This window comes from Canariomyces notabilis (genome assembly GCF_033297395.1).
Source record: "Canariomyces notabilis strain CBS 508.74 unplaced genomic scaffold N656scaffold_1, whole genome shotgun sequence".
NCBI classification, from domain to species: Eukaryota; Fungi; Ascomycota; class Sordariomycetes; order Sordariales; family Chaetomiaceae; genus Canariomyces; species Canariomyces notabilis.
Genome location: NW_027041823.1, coordinates 1,297,876 through 1,320,564, shown reverse-complemented (window position 1 = coordinate 1,320,564; position 22,689 = coordinate 1,297,876). Strand labels below are relative to the sequence as shown.

The following is a 22,689-nucleotide window of genomic DNA, read 5'->3' as shown; positions in this document are numbered from 1 at the left end:
GGTAACGTATACACTAGTGGGGCACGCATGCACTCCACGATAAGGACCAGACCCCGCCGCAACTGCTAGAAAGTTCCTACCTTTGGAAGTTGAGATTGAAACTTCATTAAGGACGGGAGTCAGGTACAATGTCCCAAAGTCCCCAGCAACTTGGCCTCGACCGGCAAACGAATCCCGGAAGCTAACCTTGGGCCTCGTCGAATCGTCCACGATCGCCTACTAAAAGAAGTTCGTATAGAATGGCTTAATCCAACGCGTTTGACTTGAAGCAGAACGGGCAAGTTCGATTTATCAACGGCACGTGTGGACCGCCTCGATCCTGCACAAGGACAGCCACGTTGGTGAAGATCGTTCCGCCTCGCCTCCTCTCCAGGGGATGTCCGCCCAGCGGTAGCCGTCCGTCTTGATAGCCACATGTCTCCGAGCATTCTCCATGATCATCTCGGGCTCTCGGCCGTGTCCCAGTGGCCGTGTCCCAGTGGCCGTGTCCAGTTGCCGGCCGAAATAGCAGGCTATTTATCGTCAGGGAGGGTTTCACACTTCACGAATATGGGTTAATGGGTAAAACAGATGGGACCTTTCATCTCTTGATCGGTGATCGCCAGAGCCGTCCGGTATGCTTAAATTCCGCGCCCCCCCCCCCCCTCTGCGGCTGGAAAAGGGACAGACAGGTACTCGAGGGCTTTGCTTACGTAACAACTGGGTCCCACCAGCCCGACGACCTTAGTATCCACAGGCTGGAATGGGGCCTGGAAGGTCAGCTCAGCCTGCGCCTCTTTGATTCAGTATCCCCGAATTTCTCACCGACGAGCGCTTTTGTTTGATTCTCTGAAAAAGCAGACAAAGAGATTATTACAATTAACATCCTCTTTTATTGGCGACAACCGTTGGCGGTTCGGATACCTCGCAGTGAATGGCTTGCTACGGGTGTCACTCATCCAAAGTGTTTCATTCCTCGATCCCCGTGTGTGTCTGAGACTTGGAATTCTCTGTCGATCAGCCTTGGCCAACCATTCAGGTGTCTCGGCATCTTACTCCCTTGTGTGGCTGAGCACTTGCAAACCCAGCGGCAAAGGGCAGGTGCGCCCCTTCCTCATTGGGACTAGCCCCCGCTGTCAGAGCACTGAGCACTGAGCGGCTACCACGAGGTTGGCGACTTCTCGCATTTCACAGGCTTGGAGAGAGCAAATACAGTGACTAATTGGTAAATCAGTGGGCGGATGACGCGTTCAATGCGCCCACTTTGTTCACTTTACTCTGATCCAACTGGCCTTTTTTTCATGTAAGAGGCGCCGGCCGCAACCCGAGACTCGCTTGCGCTTGAGAGTCCGGCCTCGACCGTGCAGCAACACATAGCCGGCCTAGACCACAGAATAATAGCGTTTGGGCCCCTTTCGCCGCCAACCGCTTACTAGCGGTTTTTATTCCATACTTTTCTTACTTACCAAAGGGCTTCCCGATGCCCGACGACTCGATCCGACCTCTTATTCACGGCCGTTCCTTCTCACCTGTGCCGACTTCCCAAACTACCGATATTATGGGCAACCTAGATCCCGCTGGAGGCAGCGTGCGGAGGAAGGAGAAACCTTCATGGGTGCTAGCATTATCCTATGTTCTAGACTGGGTCGTCCTCATAGCCTTTGCGGCCGTCGGCTACGTCCTGGGCGATATTGAGCCAAACAAGCGTCCATTCTCGCTCGACGATCGCAACATTTCGTACGTTGACCGTCCCAGCGCTCTCCCACCCTTTCCAGGAGTTGAGCATGATTCTGACCGCTCTATAGCTTCCCCTACACTCTCAACGAGACGGTGCCGGTCTGGCTACTTGTAATCGTCGGTATCCTTATTCCCATTGTCATCATTGCCGTCGTCTGCGTGGTCTTCGTCCCCGGTGCGACAGTACCTCCAGGAACGCCAAAGTCTTTGATTTGGCAGCGCAAACTATGGGAGCTACACATGGGCCTGTTGGGCCTGGCCTTGTCCATAGTCGCAGCTTGGTTTATTACGAATGGCATGAAGAACCTTTTCGGGAAGCCGCGACCCGACCTCCTCTCCCGATGTCAGCCCGATCTTGACAATTTCAATGACTACATTGTGGGCGGCTTGGTCACTGCAACCAACAATGGGCTGCTTGTTAGCCCCAAAATCTGCACGAACACGGACAGGCACGTGCTTGACGATGGTTTCAGAAGCTATCCGAGTGGACATTCGAGCTCTTCGGCTGCAGGTATGCGTCGGGCATTTGGGCAGCCCTTGGGGCGTTGAACAAAATGCGGTCCTCAAGGCTAACATCGGATAGGTTTAATCTACCTCTCTCTCTTTATCGCAAGCAAGTTCGCCATCACGATACCCTTCCTCGCCCCGGCCGGGTTCGCCGACGCATCCGCCTTCACCGCTTTCCCCTCCCGCACGCGCCTCCCTAGTGCCAAAGTCACCGGTCCGGAATCGTATGAGCTTCGCAATCTGCCCGCGCCCACCCCAACGACGCTAGACTCTGCGTTGGGAAACAAGGGTATAGCACGACACAATCAAGCCGTTGCCGCGGTCCGGCGACAAGCCGCGGCGCCGCCACTCTATCTCCTGCTTCTTGCCTTCATCCCATTCGGGGCTTCTGTCTTCATCGCAGGCTCGCGGTGGTGGGATTTCCGGCACCATGCCTTCGACATCATTTTCGGGTACCTGATTGGGACCGTCACATCGGTTTTCGCCTTCCGCTATTACCATCTACCGATCTCGAGCGGCGCCGGTTGGGCGTGGGGCCCTCGCAGCCACGATAAGGCTTTCTGGGCCGGCGTGGGGAGCTTTAGCTATGCTACCGACCATTTGCGCGGGCAGTACCGGTCGGGGGACGAAGAGGAGGCCCTTGGCGACGCTCCTGACTCTGAGTCTTATGATCGCGGCCGCGGTTTAAGTACCAGCAGCACCCCCCCGCCTGTCGTCTCTCAGCGGCAGGGTCAGGGGTTGGGGCCACGCCAGCACGACGGGGATGAGGACACCTCATATTTGGGAGCGCCTAGGATCTAAAAAAAGTGCATTATGCCGTCATTCTCTTTTCCTTTTGTGCATATGCATGGATTGGGTCTCGAGCATTTCGTTGCGCAAGACCTTACTTTATGACAGTGATGGGTTGTGTATACTACTGCATGCTCACGGATATTTTACAGGAACATTGGGCGTTCGGTCTGGCGCATCCATGCTGATGTAAATAGGGGTAGAGAGGGGTATATAAAAGCAAAGCAGTACACATGCCGACCACCGCATCACGGTTCGTCATAGGAGGAGGGTTGACAGTTGCGTACCCCCATAGATTTGCATTCCTCTTTTTTACTACGCAGTCCAAAAATGAAACGGAAATTGACTGCCCACAAGGCGTCATCGGAGTTCACTTCTGGCTTCGCTCGTCACCTCAGTGGTCTGTCTGTAGTTCTGCTTAGAGCTAACGTACCCTAGGCAATCAAGAAAGCTGGCTGTCAAGTTACTTGGGCGATGCAACTTTTTGACGTGGATTCAGTTACGGGTCTTTTTGTTACCTATGTAATGGTATCACCACCACTGTGCATGTCATAGTTCTCCCATACAAGAAATAGACCAACAATGACAGCGCTCGAAGCACGGGGCCGAGGCCACCGTTGGTTTGGGAACCCCCTACCACCCCGTCCGGCACCATACCTCCATCCCGCCCCCTTTCCGACCCCCTTTCGCCTTGATAAACGCCAACCCAAAACGAGGAAAAGTGCAAACGCCCCAACCTGCAAGTGATTTTTTCTGACCCTGATATCGTGTGAAGGCCAACATGGACAGAACATGACAGAACAACACAACAGCGCAACTGCGTAGCGCCCCCTTTCAACAGCAGTATGACACTGAGGATACCATCTGGCGCCTACCCAGAGAGAGACCAACCGACCCAACCCCGGCTGGATCAGGCAACGCTTCCCATCTGCGCCTCTCCGGAAAACCCAGACGGCGGCACCGTGCCGTCTCCTCCCCTGCCATACTCAGCCATATTCTGCTGCTGGTGGTGTTGATGGGTTTGCATCTGGAGGCCGCCATTATCATCATCATCATCGAAATCATCATCATCATCCTCGCCCTCGAGCTCGTCGTCTTCGCCGTCCTTGAAGCCGCTCTCGACCTCCATCTTGCGGAGGCGGCGGCGGAGGTCGTCGCGCTGGCCGTTTTGCCAGCGCACCAGCGCCGCGGCGGCGTGCACCTTGAAGCCGTAGACGCGCGGCACGTAGCGCTCGCTCGATTTTGGCGGGATCAGCCCCGGGTAGACCTGGAACAGGATGTTGTGGAACGAGGTGCCAAAGTAGGCGCCGTCGATGGACGCGTGCCGCGAGGATTTCGGGTTGTACAGGTCCTCGCACCGCGCGCAGTACAGTTTGACGGGTTTGAGGTTGGGTATGTCGGACAGCCCCATGGGCAACAGCGGATGCGAGTTGCACATCACCCGCGGGCACTTGCCAAAGTCGGCTTTTTTGTATTTCTCGAGCTGGTATTCACGGGGTTGGCGCGTTAGTGAATCGGGTGGACTTATGGCTCTGGCTAGGGTTGGGCGGAGAAAATCAAGAGGTAGGTGGGAGATATAAGGCCTGGGCGAAACAAACCATCTTCGTCAAACCCCTAGTCGTTACAATATAGCGGGCATGGACGAGACCGTAAAGATGCCTTGCCGACTTTTCAATCGTCTCCCGCATCTCATCGTCGCAGTCGAGATCGAACACGTCCGTGACCAGGTCCAGAGCATACTGGTAGTAGGGAACCTCGGTGTTCAGCCCCGTCAGGTTGAAGCGGTCCGTCAGGTATTCTTCGTCGATCTCGCAAAAGTATTCGTTGCCGCGAGACGAGATGAACTGGTGCAGGAGCGCTTTGAGGTTAGTTAACAGGAAAAGAAGGACCACAGACGTCACAGGGGAGGCGGGGTGACAAACCCAGTCCCTCCAGTAGCTCGTGTAGTCGCTATCGGATTCGGTCCCGTAGTCGTCCATGGTTGCGCTCCCGTCCGGGTGTTTAGGATGTGTGCTGTGCGCTGGGCCCTCGGTGCCGGGCCGATGGCTTAGACAGACACTCAAAAGCGCTTACCGCGGTGACGGTCGAATCGCCCGAGTCGGATAGTGGCGGAATCGTAGCTAAGGTAGTGGGCGAATATGGACAGCGGTTAGTGTTGTGGCGGTTCGATTTGGTCCGAGTTGTTTGGCGCCGCGCACGAAGTGTGCTCCTTTTGTGGTTGGGTGGATCCTTGCAGCCCAGCCACTGGAGGGGAACGCCTGCTGCCCCGCGCATGGCCAAATACGCCAGGACCGTGCCCCACTACGGATACGTAGACCAGGTCCCTGGGCCGCCTAGCCAATATCAAGCTACACATACGTGAACAACCGCCGAAACAGAAAGGTCGCCCAATCCTCGTTTGAAAAATTATCAGGTAAATGAGGTATCGAGATATTTCCTCCTGATTCAAACTACGAATAACGAATATTGCCACCAGATGCCTTCCCCTTATGGTTTGCCTGCTGCTCTCATCAGTTATCCATCACTCCTCCGCGGCTCGTCTTTGGTGTTAGTGGTGCACATGCCAGCAGGCGGGCAACTGTGGACAGCGGGCCTGTGCCTTAAGGAGGTTGGAATAAAGGCCGCGCGGGTAGGGTAGCTCTTGGTCAGGAAAGAAAAGCGGTGCATGGGTTTGAATGCAGGAACCAGGGCGGAAGTGATGATGAAAAGGGGAGTTGATATGCCTCCCGCGGACCGGGTCCGGGTGTATGGGGTGATTACTACCACGTATCTTCACCTAGCTTCCAGATCGTCCGGTTCATGAGCGAGGTTTTGCCCCTAACAACCCTGGCCCAGCTTGCTGGCTCGCAAGACGGTAACCCAATATCCAACGCCAAACCGCCGTCTAATCTCGGTCTATCCAGACTGTCCGCGTTGCATATAGCCGTCCTTAATTGTCGATTGGTGAAAGTACTGCATGGTGGCCGATGCACCATCTAGTCCGAGACGCTTCCTGTCGTCTGGCTTGCGTTGGCTTCCGGAGTGCCGCCGTCGGAATAGTTGCCGTAAACACCCCCGGATGGTATTTCGAGTCTCGCCGGAAATCCATTACCGACGGATCCCTCATCAATTTCACGTCCTCGGTGTGTTCGCACGTTGACCATATCCATTGCTTCTCGGAGAGTATCCCCAGTCTCGTCAAGCGCCGCGAGGAACCGCGCCAATTCCTTGCACAAGTGCCAGTCCTCCTCCTCCATGGCCCGACCCAACAACCGTATGCTTTGCTCGCTCGCCGTCACCAACTCGTCGAACGTGTGCAGAATCAAAAGGTAACCGCCCGCCGTCTTGAGACTGCCACGCTGGAGGCTCTCTTCAAAGAGTTCTTGTGGCGGAGGGAGATAGGCAAACAGGGTGCGCCAACAACGCACTTCTGTCTTGCGAGTACATTGCACCACAATGTCCAAGTATTGCCTGAACGATGAGAGGAGAGAGAGCACCCGCGGGAGAATTGCGTGCTCGGGCGCAGGGGCGGGGTTAGCATCCACTTCCTCATCTAAAACATGGTGCAGAAGGACTTCGAGTGCATGAGCAAAGTACTCGAGGTGCTCGTGCTGCTGGGCCAGCCGCAAGGCTTCAGCAGACTTGTTTGCGATCAGGTAAGATCGCAAGATATTGGGTAAAAATAGGTGTGTCTGCAGATACGTTTCAGCATACCCAAACAAGCAAAGGGTAATCGGCCTGGGACCCTTACCCTAATCGAGAAGCGGAAAAAGGAGAAGCTAATGTCACGGCGCTGGATGAGATCTGACTCGACGCCGAGCACGACTGCCTTTTGAAGAAGGGTCGAAAGTGGATAGAAGTCAACGGGTATGGAGACCATTGGGGGCAACTCTCGCGATGACTCGCCAGATATCGCCTTCAGAACCGGTTCCGCATCAGTCCAAGCTTTCAGCTCACTGCCGTCGAATATCCATAGGGAGTCTTGCAGGCTTTCGCTAGCATTACCCTGGGTTGGAGAGTCCAGCAGCTGTTGTGTGGATTCGGTTGGGAGAACCTGATCTCTCATGCTGATGAAGTACTCGACGTTGTGAACAATGACGCGCATATCGTATTTGAGATTATTGTCGCTGACCGAAGGCCGGAGAAGGACCAGCTTCCCATCGACCAGGAACAGGACCGAGGCATGGGCCACATCCTGCGAGGGATCCCCTTCGAGCAGCTGGTGGTCCGGCAGGATCCAGCTCAGGCCCCTTACTCTTGCAGGAGACCTTACAATACCGTGAAAGGCAATGTGACCCGCTTCAATTAGCCTGATAGAACCGGAGACGGGCGCAAAGATGAAATGGTAGAGGAGATTGTCGTAGGTGTAAACGAGCAGCGAGTCTTCCCCGGTCGAAGTGATCAAGACTATGGGTGCTGCTATCTGATGTGAGTATGCCATCGTGCCGCTGTCGAGGGAGGCCTCGCGGGAGTATAAGCGGAGTTCAAAGGATCTATTGGCCTCAACCGCGGCCACTAGGATATTCTGGTACCAGCACATGCCCCCCTTCACCTGAAACTCGTTCTCCGCTGCTTCGTTGGCGAACGTCTTCCATCTGCCGCTATTGATGCTGTAGTGCGCCAAACCCCTTCTGCCGGCCACAGCGACATATCTGCCATCTGGCGAAACAGTCGTACATCTTATCGGCCACTGGTTGAGAAGGTACACGGCGGGAACTCTAGTTGTGTGCCAGACAGAGGGCTCAGCCGATATCGACGTCAGATCAGGCAAGTCGTAACCCCTATACACCATGACGCTCGAAGTGGTCTGGAGCACGGTTCGAAACAGATTGGCCGGGTTGTAACACCCAGTTACCGCGCTCCGGGCCATCTCCAAAAGCCACACCGCCTCGTGGGCTCTGCTGATGAGCAGCAGGTCGCAAGCCCCTGCGATCCAAGCGGCGTCGAGCACGCCCGACAGCCATTGCTCCCCGTTTGCAGCGGCAATTGCATGATCGGCATGGAACGAGTTGCTCAGTGGCTTCCCATAGACACTCCACATTGCCCAGCCCTTCTCAAACCCAGCAAAGAGGCAGTAGCCGTCTGGGGAGTAGCTGAGCGACGTGAGTTTTCCCGAGACGGCTGATGATACCGCTAAGTTGTGGCTGTGGGAGGCAGGAATGTTGCCCGAATAGTCCCGTGCCGAATAGACGTGGATGCTGCCATTGGCGCAGCCAACTGCGATCAGAGAGAAACGGGCGTTGATCACACAGCGAACAGCATGATCTTGGTTGTGTTGAGGAACATGGAAGCAGTAGCCCTTGAATAGCTTTCTGGGATCAGGTGGCTCGCTGGAGCCGGCGTCGGGCTCTTGTTGACCAGGGCCCAGTCGCTGCACCGCGTAGGCTCTCCCGTCGCTCGTGATCCATGTTGATAGACTCATTGGCCTGTCGTGCGTCATTTCCTTGACCGTCACCTTCTTCTCCAGCCAATTCATCCGGCTTAGCAGCTCGGTGCTTGTCTGGCTCCCAGACCTGTCGGGGGACCAACGGATGCATTGGACAGCAGCGGGTTTCCGTGTCGCTACGACCAATTCGTCGTCCAGAGCCAAGGCGCATTCAATCCCCGCATCCACCTTGATCACCATTCGGAAGCGAACGCTGACATCCCTCACTCCGCCCCCTTCACCGGGGCCCCAGAGGATCTGGTCAGGAGCGGCGTGACCGGGATCTCCAACATGGCTCTGCCGTCTCCTCTGGACGTTGGTATGGTTGGCGAAGTGTGGTCGGTACACGCGGGACTCGGCATCGGTGGCGAGAGTGTATGTTATAAGATAACCCAAGCTCGTATGCACGACAAGGATGGCCGCATCTGGCCGTAGCAGCAGGTTGATATTGTTGCCGTATGATTTGAGGGAGGCTTCGGAGCGAACGACGACGGCGAGAACAACAGTGGGCTGGCGGAGAAGTCAGGTAAAAGCTGGACACGGAAGGGCCCTGGTTCTCGCACCTTTGTCTGCCAAACGGTTATGGAGGTTGCTGTTATAACAGCGAATATTTGGCCAGCACGGGCCACGCGGAGCGCAAGGATGGGGTCGTTGAGGGCGAAGCTCGGTGGAATAGGCCCGGAGGAAGGCTCGAGGGTCGCATCTTCGGGATAGCTGTACTCGACGGGCTTGATTCCAGGAGTCAGAGGAGTTGCCGGTGTTAGCGGCGGGACGAGCGAGGTAGGCTCGTCCGGGGAAACGGCAGAAGTCGGGGACAGGAGGGGGTGGTTGGGGCCGCCGGCTGGAGGGGTGAGGCCATCGTAAGAAACTAGCTGGCGGGAGCTCGGTTGGCGCGTGCTGCTTGTCGCATAGATCCGTGGTGTCCCAAGCGGCCAGTACATGACTCCTCTGATAAAGCCTCTGAAGCCGGTACAGTACCTTCAAGGCGGCTTCATGCGCATCGGCGGGCCTCGAATCGATCGGATTGGCGTCAATTCATGTCGAATTGCAGTCGGTTCCCAGTGAGCCTCGGCTGGAGTATCCCGCGGGATCAATGGCAAACGGACGGTGTCTGGCGACGAATACGGCACTTGGTAGACGTTGATGATGCGCGAGTCAAAGCTACGACGTTGTGGTGCGCCAGTGGATCCTCCCCTTGCGAGAGCGGAAGGCAGCGGGAAAGCCCGTACGAGGCGCTTGTATTGATTGTTACCGTATTGTACTGTAGAGGACGTAGCGTGCCGGTATTGTAAGCGGCCTGGGGAACACTTCTAGCGGTAACGTGACACTGGGTAATTTCTTACGTCGGTAAGGTAATCAAAGTCCCCTAGGTGTACGGATTGTATCCGTAATTACCTCAACCTCAGCAATCGAATATTGGCTCTTTCAGCGCAGACCTGTTCTTGTTCTTGGTCCATGAGACATCAGAGTTCCATCACACTGACTCCAAACCAGGTATCCTCATACGTACTAGCAATGGTTGGAATCTGACTCCCAAGTGATCTTCAGATTGAAGATCGCGGTGTCATAACAGTGTCTTGCAGATTGTCTCTTCTCTACCAGAATTTCAGATTGTGTTTTCAAACCGTCGGTTAGCTGTACTCTTTGTGTTCCGAGGAATCCAGACCCGGATCCCTTTAAAGCCAAGGCCATCCTCGACAGCAACATCGTTAGCATCGCCCCATTCAGCTCACCATGGCGCCGGTCATCCGGCCCAGATATGGCCGCATTCCCAAAGACAAGTTCGCAGCCTATTTCGGCCCTCTCAAAAGCCAGCCGTACAACGAATCGACTGCCAGGGGCGGCGTTGGGTCTCATCACAGGTAATCACGGTTGTATCCCAAAGGAAAAACGCGACGCTCCTTGCTCATTACGCTGCCTTTTAGTCTTCGATCCATTGCATGGAACCCTCTTGGTAGTCTGGTCGCCACGGGCGCCGCTGACAAGACGTTACGTGTCTGTGAGTTAGCCCCTGTTCTCTTCTCTTGCTCTCACGACGCGTGCCCAAGCAACGCGCCGCATAGAATACTGATTGGGCGTTCTCTGCAGGGAACCCTGAAAAGCCTAATGTCCGTTTTTCCACTGAGCTTAAAGGTCACTCAGCGGGAATCGAGAAAATAGCCTTCAACCCCGTCAAGGATGCAGAGCTTTGCAGCGTCAGCAGCGACGGCGTTGTCAAGCTCTGGGACGTGAGGACAAAGGCGTGCGTGAACGAGGTGAAGGGTCTCGGCAGTGCCCACACCCTTGCCTGGGCCCCTGACGGCTCTTCGCTCCTCGTAGGAAACAAGGTGGGTGACCCAGCCACGGTTGTTTAGGGGTCTCCCGCGATGGTACTGTACAATACATACTGATTCCCCCTGATATACTGCCTCTAGAGTGGTGAGCTTTTCCAGATATCGCCCGTCAAGTCAGCCATAGTCTCGTCCTCTCAGCAGCCGACCGAGACGAATCAAATGGCCTTCTGTTGGAGCGGAGAAAAAGTCTTTTTGCCGACCAAGGACGGTAAGATACGTATCCTGTCATATCCCGAGCTGGAACCGGTTCTTCACGTCAACCATGCGGTTCAGCCAGGAGAATCTACAGAGTTCATGTTGAAGGGGCATACCGCCTCGTGTTTGACGGTGGAACTCTCGCCGACCGGGAAGTACCTCGCCACTGGCGGAGCAGATTCTATCATAGCTCTCTTTGATACCAAGGACTGGATATGTCAGCGCACCGTCTCCCGCATGGTCGGTCCAGTTCGCAGCATAAGTACGGCGCCACGGCGAGCTGAAGCGAAACCTTGATGCTAATAATTTATTTTTAGGCTTTACATTCGATGGCAGTTATGTCGTCGGCGGGTGCGAAGAAGGTAAGAAGAGCCTGTCTACCCAGGGCTTTCTGTCTGAAACAAGCGCGGGATGTTGACCTGCCCATTTCAACTAGGCTCTGGCTTGGAGGTCACGCATACCGAGACTGGGGAGCACGTCTACACGTTCAAGTCGGCGGGGCCTTGCGAAGCGGTTGCTTGGGCTCCCTCGAGATATTGTCTCGCTTACAGTGATTTAGGAGTGCTGCGCATTGTCGGCCTTGACGCGGACCGGAAATGAGTGCCAGCTGTGATTTCAACCGGTCTTCGCGCGAAGCGAACACCGAAAGTCCATGGCAAGGGTGGCTGCTAGTCGAGATGCACACCACACTTGGCACGGGAGTATCGGGGTGGCTGGCAGCAGTTCCAAGATGCCGCGGACCGGTTGTGACCGGTTGTCGTTGGGATTGGCATCGAGACCAGGCCCCTTGCAGCAACCTTACGCCCCCGGCTGAGACCAAGGCTGTCGATAGACACATCGAGCCTTGGTCGGGAGTGGCCGTTGCAAGGTCCAGAAGGGCTATCAGCACGGACAAACTTCCCCCCGACCGGCCATTCGTGCCCCTCCATCTTGCAGAAGAATCTGCCAAAGATCATCAACTTGATGGGGCTGTGCGGTTAGCCTGTAGAGATTCCAAGAGGATGGAAATATTTGTCGCCGCAAAACCACGTGGAAAGGGAGTTCTAGAAGCAATTGTTGTATACGATGTGTGTGCTGGAAGCAGGTAGTACAAGTCTGAGAGACCAGATTGAATGAGCACAAGATCCACAAAAGTTCATAGTTATTTCTGAAGACCTACCCTTGAGTAGTGAACTTCATGGTGACTCAGGGACGAACTCCATCTCTCTGCCCTGTCTGTTTCGACCCTGCAGCCGTTTGTCTCCAGCTATCATGATGCGAGTTTGATGAAGGTTTACTCGATAGTCCATGTTAGTGTAGTGTACGGAGTAAGTTTGGGTGTGGAGACAAGGGTGGATGTGCGGGTACTGCTATTAATAATGCACGCTAGCGACGGAAATCTGAGCCAATCGCTGGGGATCCCAAGATGCAAACAAGCAGTGCACCACATCGGCTGCGACCCTGACGGTTGGCGTGCGTGTCCACCGTAGCCTACACTTTTGTACTGTACCCCGTACTGAACCTGTACTGTACAGTATTACCATGCAACTCACTCCATGTATACAGTAAATACATACACATGCAGACAAGAAGAATAAAGGGGCCTGCATCTGATAACCCTTAACTTACCGTCAAGCAGGGTCAGGTTTCATTGACTCTGTTCTGATAGACGCGTGGGACACACACGCACAGAGTGACAGACTTCTTGACCCTTTCAGCTCCAGTTTACTAATCAAGAAACGGTCCATACGGTTGCTAAAACGGTCTCAAGCCAAGAACGATAATAAGATGAACATGGCCACTGGTCAGGGGAAGACAGGGGCACGGCTTGCGGGGTTGACATGGGGCATTTTCAAGCCTCATAAGCCTCCCAACGCCATCAACGGCCCTTCCTTAACGCCCTTAACGCATGCCGTTGCTAGCGTATGTATGTAGATGATGGGCTCAACGTTACCGTCGCTGGCCCGCTTGTTTTCGCTTTGCCGGGGTGTCGGGATGCGGTCGTGGTTGTGGTGTGCATACATTGGGCGAACCAGGAATGTATAGCACTTTGACACTACCCTGATGCAACCTCCTCAGGTGGTACTGTACTGTTACCTGTATGTATGTACTGTACAGTACCTTAGGGTGTTATTGTCATCTCTTGGAGCGTTCAAAGCCTCGTAGGGCCGCACAGCGACAGGCATTTGTATACGGCCTTGTCCCCAGATTTCGCCTGCAGTGCATACACAATCCTGATTCCTGAAGGCCACCTCCGCCATACAGTCAAGCACCTACCGGGTTGTCTGTGTGTACGTTGAGTATTTGGATGTGTGACGGTGGGACTTGGCATGTCGACAAGGCAAGCAGGCCTGCGTAACCGCCAATTACCGTTAGCGATCCTCCAGAACTTAGAAGAATCGCACGTCTCACCCACTCGCAGCTGAAAATCACCTTAGCCTCCACTATTCACCAGTCCCGAGACCTTTGCCTCCGCAATATCGAACCCGATCATACGGAACCGGACTGGAAAGGCTTCCCTGAGTCTCGAGACCGGCTCCCCCGCTTCGTTCTGTGGGAACGCTACTCGGTCGCACAGGCTCAATCGCGCCCGCGTCTTGCAGGGAAGGCTTCTAGAAGCATCGGCATCTGCTCGACGGATGCTGCGGGAAAGGGACGCCGTGAGTGCTACGCAATAAGCAGCGACCGCCATGTCGTCCTCGTCCTCCACGCCGCCCGATACCATAATGGTATCGGACCCAGCCGCCGACAGGCAGCTATCGGATGGAGACCGCTTCACGGTGGAAGCTCCGGCAGGAGGCAACTCGAGCGTGCCCAAGCCCAAACGCCTGGCCTGCATGATTTGCCGAAAGAGGAAATTGAAATGCGACGGCAACAAGCCCAGCTGCAGCACCTGTTCGCGCCTAGGCCACACGTGCGCCTACGATGAGGTCAGGAGGAAGAGCGGGCCCAAGAGAGGTTACGTGAAGGCGCTTGAGGAGCGGCTGAGTGCGTATCCCCCGCCCCAAGACTGAATCCTGGTCTTGCTTCAACAACTCACTAACTAACGGCGGTGTGCAGAGCAAGTTGAGACTTTGTTGAAGACGCAGGAGATCTCGTCGAGCTCCGAGGGAAGCAAGGGGGTGCCCATATCCGTTGACGGCCCCGCGAAGCAGCCTCTGAACCAGCGGGCAGCCGCGGCAGCGAACTTCAATGTCACGGACCCGTCGATTGGAATTGCAAGCGGCCGCGACATGGATCGCTGGCACTTCAACGCCGAGTCTCCGAACGGCCCGATCGACGACTTCAACAACTTCAGCAGCGGCATGGGCATGGGCATGGGCGGTGTTGACAACAATTTCACATGGGAGATGATAGGCCTGGGCCTGGAGGAGCCCTTACCGGCCCAGGAGACGATTGATGAGTTGTAAGTTGAAGCAAGCCGTGTTTGGGGATAGGAACCGATAGCTAACCCTTCTATCACTTGCGCAGACATCAGATCTACTTTGAGAAAATTCACCCTTCAGTGCCCATGATACACAAATATCGATATTTGGCTGCCATGAACCTGTAAGTTTGCCCGGCGAATCCGTCCTGCCAAGGTCTCGTCTGTTCGCTGACCATGTGTAACAGCGCTCCGTCCCAGCGTCCACCCGTCTGTCTGCGGTATGCCATGTGGACACTGGCATGCTCAGTCACGGATAAGTTCCACACCCTAAAGGACCTGTTCTACCAGCGCGCAAGGAAATACCTTGAGTCGGATTACATCAAGGGTTACGGGGAACACATGATTTCCGTTGCCCATGCTCAGACGCACATCCTCCTGGCGTCGTACGAGTTCAAATGGATGTATTTCCCACGGGCATGGATGAGTACCGGGTCGGGAATTCGGTTGTGTCAGATGTAAGTCTTTCATTCCCCTGATTACAGCCGAAGTCACTTGGCTCATGTTTCCAGGGTCGGTCTCCACCGCCTCGACGGGGCGGGTCTAGATGTGAAGCAGTGCTTGCCACCACCTCGGGACTGGACAGAGAGAGAAGAGAGGAGGAGGACCTTCTGGATGGCTTTCAGCCTTGACCGATTCGCGAGCATTGGCACCGGCTGGCCCATGGCCATTGACGAAAAAGACATTCTAACCAACCTGCCCGCATCCGACGACGCCTTCGAGTTGAGCCGCCCCGAGCAGGCACCCAGCCTGCAGGACGCCATGTGCCCTGCCGGCGCCGGGAAGCTATCGCCATTCGGAGGCATTGTCCTAATGGCCTGCCTGTTTGGACGCAATCTCGTCCACCTGCACCGACCGGATGTGGATGATCGAGATCACGATCTGAACGGCGAGTTCTGGAAGAGGCATCGTCAGATGGACAACATCCTCCTCAACACATCCCTCTGTCTACCTCCCGAACTAAAGTTGCCTGCCGGACTGCAGAACCCGAGCATCGTGTTTACAAACATGTGTATACACACGTCAACCATATGCCTGCATCAAGCGGCTATTTTTAAAGCCGACAAGAATAGGTTACCTGCTTCGGTCAGCTCAGAAAGCAAGGTACGGTGTATCACCGCGGCAAATGAGATTGCGAGCATCATGAGGATGATTTCTCATCTAGATCTCTCTGTGGTATGTATATGCAATGCCTCAACATGGCGGCCTCGGGAAACCAATGCTGATTAGCGCAGATGAACCCCTTTATCTCTTTCTGCCTCTACGTATCGGCTCGTGTATTTGTACAGTACCTGAAAAGCCGGCCGGACGACAGCCAAACCGCCGATTCGCTGCGGTTTCTCTTAGCCGCGATGAATGCGCTCAAGAGAAGGAATCCCCTCACCGAGTCCTTCCTAGTCCAGCTGGATGTGGATCTCGAAGCACTGGGCGTCCGTATCCCCAAGCTGAAGACTGCCTTCCCGCGTAGCAGCGACAGCGTGAGTCCATGGTTCTTATTTCTCTGTCCATCTAGTGTCCGAACACCATCACTGACTGGGAAAAATTAGCCGAGCTCACCAGGGCAATTGCCCCATGCTCTCGTGGAGCGCGCCCGCAAGGAGAGCAACGGGCAACCGAAGAGGGGAATGGGCATTCTTGGTTATTCCAACGAATGCCACTTCATGAAAGCCAAAGGCGACGACGGTAACCCTGCCAACGCACCAGACATCGTTGACGTGGACTCGGGCAATCCCGTCGCGCAGGCCTTCTCGACAGCCGAGCAACCCACCACCACCGCCTTGCCCACGCGCGAGCCCATCCGTACCTCGCCATACCTACCCACGCACGGCCTCGTTCCGCCTTCCTTCCCGAGCTACGGCTTGCCCGACATGGACTCGGCGAGCACTAACGACATGTCCGGCGCGTCTCCAGACAACGGTCAATCCAACCGGCCGACGCCCACGTCAAGCACGGCGTCCGAAAACCGGCAGAACCTGACGCCCGGCGTGCACATGAACCACCGCACGGGCGGGAGCTCCTTCGAGACAAGCCCCGTAGTTCCGCATCAGACCCTCAACTTGTCGCCCGCCGCCGCAGCGAACCAAGGCGAGGTGGATCGCGGCGGCTTCTACGGCGACCCTTCCCCCTTCAGCATCCCCTCGGGCGTCGCCTCCGGTCTGACTCCTCCCGGCCAGCGCTTCGCCATGCCCGATACCCCGGGCGCCGCCGGCGGCCACCACTCCCACTCCGGCGGCGGCGGCGACTTCTCGTCCATGCCCCCCGGATGGCCCGAAATGGCGTCCCAATCGGGCATGACCCCCGTTGGGGAGGGCGTCATGCGGTCCATCATGCTCGGACCCATAGAGACGATGGACCTAGGGTGGGATCCGAATGCCTAGGCCCCCATCCATTGTGCTTTCCTGGTGGGTAGCAATGGCAATGATAGGATGCCGCTAGCGCTCGTCTTTTATTTCTATATTCGTGGTGTGATATCTCTTCTGTTCAGGGGCGTTTGAGAGGGCTTGGCGATGTATCTCCTTCTTTTTTTTCCCTCTGATCCCCACTCCTTTACCTTGTTGCCTACCTAGTTGGTAACGGGGATGGGATAAGGGTCTGGGGAATGACGGGAGGAGAAGGGAACTGGAGCTCGGCAACATGTTATGACCCCATCTGATATCCATGATTTTTTTGATCGTTTCTCTCTGTACAGGCTTATGTATGATTGGCTGGCCTCTCTTGGATATAGGGCCAAATTCCCACTCATATCTTGACCGTTGTGTTGTAGAATACATACACCATACATATGAAAGCATTGGAAGACCATCATAACAATGCATTCGACGTCAACTTCTGAAACTCTCACACACCTCCTTGATGGGTATGTCTATGTACTAGAAGGTGGTATTAGAAAAGATATATAGTGCATCAAATGAAAGAGATGTCCTAGGATGCCCGCTACCGGTTACAATCCGTGATACACAAATCAGGCCTGGTTTTTTCCTCCCCTGTACCGAAGGTAGATGTAGATAGATGGTTGCCGAGACAAGAGTTTACCCCTCGCTCTGCACCGCTGCGCAGCACTGCCCCCCTCAACCCGTCCACCCCGCACTTGAAAAGTGTAGCACAGCCCAGACCAATACCAACATATGTTTGGTTGCAGGCCGAAGGGAAACGGAACCGTAGGCGTCGGGCAGCGGCTCAGCAAGGCAAAACACATCCTTGGCAGGTGTGCCCGTCCGTCTCCCTCCCCTTTTCTCTCCATTTGTCATACAACAGGGCCACCATTGGTCATACCGCCATTAGCGGCGGTGCTCTCCTCGACCTGGCTACCGAGGCGGCGCCTTGGTCTCATCTTTTCTGCTAGCCTCATCCGCAAATCGGCCGACTTCTCCTTGAAGTTGAGCAATTGACCCTCCTGGCGGGCGCGCATGTAACCCTCGCCCAGCTCCTCGAGGTTCTTGGTCTCGAGCCGCTTCTTGCCGCCCTCGCCGTCGTAGACGACGCGCTGGATGTCGGGGATGTAGGCCCACGAGTAGATGGCGCCGAGGGCCATGAAGGTGGCAAAGAGCAAAAAGATGAGCCCCTGGCGCTTGGAATGCGAATAGCCCGAGTTGATGCCGTAGACGACCAGGACTGCAAGGATGCTGCCGAGCTTTCCTGCAGCAGCCGAGATGCCGTGGCAGGTGCATCGATAGCAAGTCGGGAAAATCTCGGCGGGGATGATGAAGGTGAGCGTATTGGCGCCTTGTGATGTGTGTCAGCCCTGGGATGTGCTCGATGTAGTCGAAAAGGGGGTAACAGCGCATGGTGTTGGGGCTGTGCTCACCAAAGTTGAACATGAAATGACAGATGGCCACGAACAGCACCGTTGCAGGGTAGCGGGAGGTGTGAGCTACGGCGTAATAGACGCCGCCGGTGACTAGGAATAGGACAGTCAGAACGATAAAGGAGGTAGTCAGCCACCTCCGCCGAGGGATTTTGTTTGCGAAGTAGATGAAGCAGGCGCTTCCTGCGATGGAGGCGATGGACACGGTGAGCAGGTACTGTTTGGTTTGCTCGATGAGCACCTCGTAGATGGTGTTGCAGAGCAGCGTGTCATCCGTCTGCCAGGTTGGCAGGCCCGTCTCCACCCAACCAGGAACCAGCGATCTCCCTCCGGGCAGCGTGGAATTCCAGCACGGGAGCGAGCTATTGAGCTCCACGGAGTCTGTAGTAGCCCATAAATCGGCAAGAGTGCCCCGGTTATCCAACGAAAAGCCATAGAATGATACGTCCAAAAAGAACCATGTCATGGAAGTGCCGAGGAGGTAATACCAGTTCTTGTCCCTGATGAGAAAGGCGTGCAGGTCCTTGAGCGAAAACTGCACCGGCATTGTGCGCGGAGAGTATAGACTGGAGCTGACGTGGGGCGCCAACGGTATGCCATTGGCAGGTGCTGGGGCTCCGTACACTCGCTGCGTGTCCTGGAAGGCGTTGCCAGGTTTGTTTTTGACCTCGAGCGTGTAGAGGCCGCAGTCGTAGAGGAAGAAGCGGAAGATGATGGCCAAGACGGCGGGAACGGCGCCCGAGCCAATGACCCAGCGCCATATCCCGTCAATGATCTTCTTGCACTCCTCTTCATGCAGCGCATCGATGCCGCATTTCTTGTCATGCAAACCAAAGGCAGCGTCCTGGCCCAGCAGGACCAAAAGGCCGACGATCTGTGCGAGGGCTTGACCCACGGGCTGCATCATGAATACGGACGAAATCATGGTTGCCCTTGACGAGGTGCTTGCCCATTCTGACGTGATTACTGCAGATAAGGGGTATTCGGCTCCGATTCCTAGGGGGTCACTGTCAGGGGTTGAGTCCGCGGTAGTAGGGCGCACAATGCCGAGGGCCATGCTCACCGATTCCCATAACAAAACGCCACTGATGGAAGGACAAACATGGTCAGGCACAACAGACACAACAGTGCTTCGATAGAGGGGAACACGCACCCAAGTAAACAGGGCAAGAAAAGACATGTCGCCATAGCCGGTGCTGGTCGTAGCGACGCCCAGAGTGGAGACGATGACGAGGACGAGCTCAATGCCATAAAGGCGAGTCCGGCCATATTTGTCGGCGAGGTAGCCAAAGAGCAGTTGACCGCACACGGACCTTGTTTTCAAAAAGATGCTTGTTAACTTGGGCCAGTCAACAGCAGGATAAGAGAGAGATAGAGAGCAACGTACCCGAGAAGGGTAAAGAAGTTGATGATTAGACCGTACCACTTTTCGTGGGGAAAATAGACAAACGAAAGGGTAGCGAGGATCACATTGGTTGCAAACAGGTTGTATCTAGTTGGCGACGTTGGGTCAACATGAGTGTAGATGGTGCAGGAGAGGGTTGATTGAGCGACGCACGAGTCTGTCAGGAAACCAGAGGCGGCCACGCCCCAAATTCTCAGATTCCAGGAATTGAGGTCGAGCTCATAGCGGAGTTGTTGGCGGTCCTAGAATTGGCCGTGGCCAGTCAGTAAAGCGCGTGTCGATGCATGTGCAATACAGGAAACAGGAATGCAGTGATGCACATAGAATAGACTCCGTGGAGACGGAGACCCGGTACACTGGTGACTGGGGGAAAAAGAAGTGGGTGCCCATGCCTGGCTGTCTCGGGCTGGCAACTCCGAGCTGTCGTATCCCAAATAGCCGCGGTTTATTCTCCGTTCAGGACCGGGATACATGATGTCCGCCATAGGGCGTTAGGTACAAGGTGGGTTGACCGCGTTGAAGACGTTTCTACATGTCGCGAGTTCCGGTCTGCGTGTAGCTACTGGTTGGGAGAAGGGGGGAAAGGGAAAAGAGGGCGTGGGCGCTCGCCTGAGAATGGGCGAAGTCAAAATGGGGGGAGGTTGAAACGCTGAGAGGCGGAACGGTGAAGGAGGCAGACAACCTTATGGCCGGCCAAGATTGTTAGTTCGTGTCAAATGGGCCACAGTCAATCAAAAGGTTGTGAGTGAGCCGAGCTGTTTTGCTGCGTCTAACATTTGGGCAATGCAAGAGAGTCTTGTCATGGCTAGAGAAAAGCTCAGCATCTGGCTCTGCCCAGAAGCCCCAAGAGCCACCAGCCTCAGCGCCGAGGCGCGAAGTCGGGGGGGTTATCAGACTAACTTTGGGGATTCGTTAGTTGGTAAGGTAATTAGTTAACCGACTTGATCCCTAAAGTCTTGAAGCAAGCACTCCCCTCTCTCACATCTCTCACACACATGGCACCACTGGGCGCGCAGCTTTGGGCCGCGCCGCACAGGGTTGCCGCAACGGACAAAGGTGCAGGGTAAGCAATTATACAAGTTTGTCGCACAAACCCAAACACAGCTTCATCAGGCACCTCGGCCAATATCCCCGACTCAGGAGGGGAATACATCCATACAGCGTAGGGACCGCAGGTTAGTGGGGTTCGTGTGACAGACGGAATTTCAGAAGGCAAGGCCGGCCAGTCTAGGCGGTTCTATCTCCTAATTGGTTTCCTTCGCCGGTTTCCAGCCAAGGAGATCATTAAGCGGGGTGTGCTTGGCACTGAGCAAGGGTTCGAACTCAACGTTTTCAGAAGGAACACAGGATGAAAGTTGACCTGAATGGGTGTTGACTTTACGGAGTCGAAAGACTGGGACTGTGAAGATAGAGAAGATAATGACTGCATTAGAAACGAGCAGTCCAGTACTCCTTAATAGGCCCAGAGCTCTGGGCCTAATATCACTCAGTAGGGCTTGTAATGCATGATTATTGTTGCTCCTGTGTGCCCTCAACTGCATCCGATCATTTTAACCACTGCAATTGTGCGTACCCGGCAGCCCGGCTTGGTGGAGTTAGGTGGGAGCCTGGCCGCTTCTAGTGTATGCCTCAGCACGCCATCGGATGTGTCCTGTGCATGCCTGGCGAGCCTTCCTATCAACGTCACGGCCAATCAGACAGGTCGACTGAACCTCCAGCCTAATCAAAACATTCTATTGGCTCCTGGCTCCCACTGGGTTGTCGGTAGGGTTAGGGTCAGCTTCGATTTCAAAACCTCAATCCAACGACCCACTCACTGTTCCCAACTCCCAAGTGTGGCTTAATTAGTATCTTTTTGAGATTGTGATGGGCATCTTATTATCTCCCATCTCGAGAAACCGGAGAGTGCTCGATTCTTAATTATGATGCAACCGATTGCCGATAAATCCGATCCTATTTCCTAACGAGATTCCAATCACACTTGTAGTGCAGTTCGGATGCACAGTTGAAAAGAAACGCCTCCTTTTAGGTACGCCGAAAACGCCTGGCGCCTTGCCATCCAACTGACTAGAGATATTGCACGTATAACCCGTCAATACCTACTGCCGCCCGACGGCAGCATGAGCATGATACATGGGTCCTTGTAACCCCAGTTCCTGGCGGGGTGTCTCGTGTTGAGCCACCAGATGCTGCAGCGGAGCCAGCTGGTACTGATCCTGATACAAGTGGGCGGCAGCTGTTTGAGTAGTGTTGCTGACATTGACGCCGTTGCCGCCGTTGCCGCCGTTGCCGCCGACGCCTTGCTGGATTTCGGGGGCGATAGCACGTCTTCTTATCCCTCTCGGCTTCTTCGGTCGTGCTTTTGGGTCCTTCCGGTCGTCGCCGTGCGCCTTACTCACGTGCCGACTGATGGATGAAACGCTAACCTCAACATCGAACGTCTCTCGGAGAAAAGACTGCAGATCCTTGAGCATAGCATCTGGATGGTTTTTGTGGAACTCCAGTAGCTTCTGTAATGCCGTGTCCAGACCTTCAGCAAGGGATAATAAGAACGGTACCAGACGGTGGGAACATGTACCTCGAGATGATGTGGCTTCAACTTTGCCGCATTCTGACTGACGTCTTTATGCTTTCTGAGCTGGCCCGTTTCGGCATACTCGTACCTCCGCCGACGAATCGTCCTCTCACCAACGCCCATGACCCAGGCAAGCTCCGAGTCTTTCAGCTTCGCAAGCTGGAACAGCCTCCCCAGGATGGTCCGCTGAAGCTCGTTCAACTGCTTCCCCGTCATGGCTGGTAGTTTGAAGCCTGTGCCTAGCCCACTTTCCGCGTCGCTGCTCTCGCCTGTTGGACGTCTTGTTTGGGAAGTCGGTGCGTTGTTGTGGATAGCAAAGGGCCGTGGGAGCTTGTCCAGGCTCGGCGGGGGTTTCGCGCGGTTGATTGGGAAAGACACCGTCACGCAGTGCAAGTTGCAACCTAAATGTCCCACGACTCCCACCATCCGCTCCAGGGTTAGGGTCATTGCTCAAAATCAACTTAGCGTTATGTAATACTCCGTCCGTACACTACAGCAATGTGAACCGAAACCGAATATGTTTGCCTTCCGACTCGGCTGCGTCCAGTGGCTCGGCC

General features: G+C 55.2%; 8 protein-coding genes across 8 annotated transcripts; 3 read left to right on the top strand and 5 right to left on the bottom strand.

Annotated features, from left to right (window-relative positions):
• Positions 1-40: 40 nt before the first annotated feature.
• Positions 41-1,198, bottom strand: N656DRAFT_34479 (uncharacterized protein). The gene is made up of 3 exons (XM_064809314.1): positions 805-1,198; positions 693-749; positions 41-539 (listed from the first exon to the last, which is right to left on the bottom strand). The coding sequence occupies exons 1-3, from the start codon at positions 936-938 to the stop codon at positions 245-247; spliced, it is 486 nt and encodes a 161-aa protein (XP_064674954.1). The 5' UTR covers positions 939-1,198; the 3' UTR covers positions 41-244.
• N656DRAFT_34503 (PAP2-domain-containing protein) lies at positions 1,110-3,135 on the top strand. The gene is made up of 4 exons (XM_064809315.1): positions 1,110-1,148; positions 1,214-1,716; positions 1,785-2,227; positions 2,300-3,135. Exons 2-4 carry the CDS (start codon positions 1,460-1,462, stop codon positions 3,022-3,024), a joined length of 1,425 nt encoding a protein of 474 aa, XP_064674953.1. The 5' UTR covers positions 1,110-1,148; positions 1,214-1,459; the 3' UTR covers positions 3,025-3,135.
• A 232-nt stretch (positions 3,136-3,367) lies between these two features.
• On the bottom strand, positions 3,368-3,916 carry N656DRAFT_34216 (uncharacterized protein). Its single transcript, XM_064809306.1, has one exon. It carries the CDS (start codon positions 3,804-3,806, stop codon positions 3,531-3,533), a length of 276 nt encoding a protein of 91 aa, XP_064674952.1. The 5' UTR covers positions 3,807-3,916; the 3' UTR covers positions 3,368-3,530.
• On the bottom strand, positions 3,662-5,074 carry N656DRAFT_773503 (uncharacterized protein). The gene is made up of 3 exons (XM_064814074.1): positions 4,935-5,074; positions 4,611-4,856; positions 3,662-4,495 (listed from the first exon to the last, which is right to left on the bottom strand). The coding sequence occupies exons 1-3, from the start codon at positions 4,989-4,991 to the stop codon at positions 3,923-3,925; spliced, it is 876 nt and encodes a 291-aa protein (XP_064674951.1). The 5' UTR covers positions 4,992-5,074; the 3' UTR covers positions 3,662-3,922.
• Positions 5,075-5,987: 913 nt separating this feature from the next.
• On the bottom strand, positions 5,988-9,357 carry N656DRAFT_699193 (RIC1-domain-containing protein; the record flags this gene model as incomplete). The annotated part of the gene is made up of 3 exons (XM_064810767.1): positions 5,988-6,683; positions 6,743-8,926; positions 8,980-9,357. The coding sequence occupies 3 exons, from the start codon at positions 9,355-9,357 to the stop codon at positions 5,988-5,990; spliced, it is 3,258 nt and encodes a 1,085-aa protein (XP_064674950.1).
• A 697-nt stretch (positions 9,358-10,054) lies between these two features.
• N656DRAFT_34147 (WD40 repeat-containing protein) lies at positions 10,055-11,578 on the top strand. Its single transcript, XM_064809304.1, has 6 exons — positions 10,055-10,278; positions 10,342-10,415; positions 10,505-10,743; positions 10,831-11,206; positions 11,262-11,306; positions 11,381-11,578. Exons 1-6 carry the CDS (start codon positions 10,151-10,153, stop codon positions 11,542-11,544), a joined length of 1,026 nt encoding a protein of 341 aa, XP_064674949.1. The 5' UTR covers positions 10,055-10,150; the 3' UTR covers positions 11,545-11,578.
• Positions 11,579-13,613: 2,035 nt separating this feature from the next.
• Positions 13,614-16,713, top strand: N656DRAFT_721934 (uncharacterized protein; the record flags this gene model as incomplete). Its single annotated transcript, XM_064812494.1, has 7 exons — positions 13,614-13,911; positions 13,984-14,329; positions 14,395-14,472; positions 14,536-14,805; positions 14,860-15,523; positions 15,583-15,825; positions 15,895-16,713. Coding segments are annotated over 7 exons (2,718 nt in total), but the record flags the coding sequence as incomplete, so codon positions are not given.
• An 878-nt stretch (positions 16,714-17,591) lies between these two features.
• Positions 17,592-22,348, bottom strand: N656DRAFT_700040 (MFS general substrate transporter; the record flags this gene model as incomplete). The annotated part of the gene is made up of 8 exons (XM_064810832.1): positions 17,592-18,070; positions 18,153-19,148; positions 19,216-19,237; positions 19,306-19,465; positions 19,540-19,644; positions 19,711-19,799; positions 21,672-22,067; positions 22,136-22,348. 8 exons carry the CDS (start codon positions 22,346-22,348, stop codon positions 17,592-17,594), a joined length of 2,460 nt encoding a protein of 819 aa, XP_064674947.1.
• Positions 22,349-22,689: the final 341 nt, after the last annotated feature.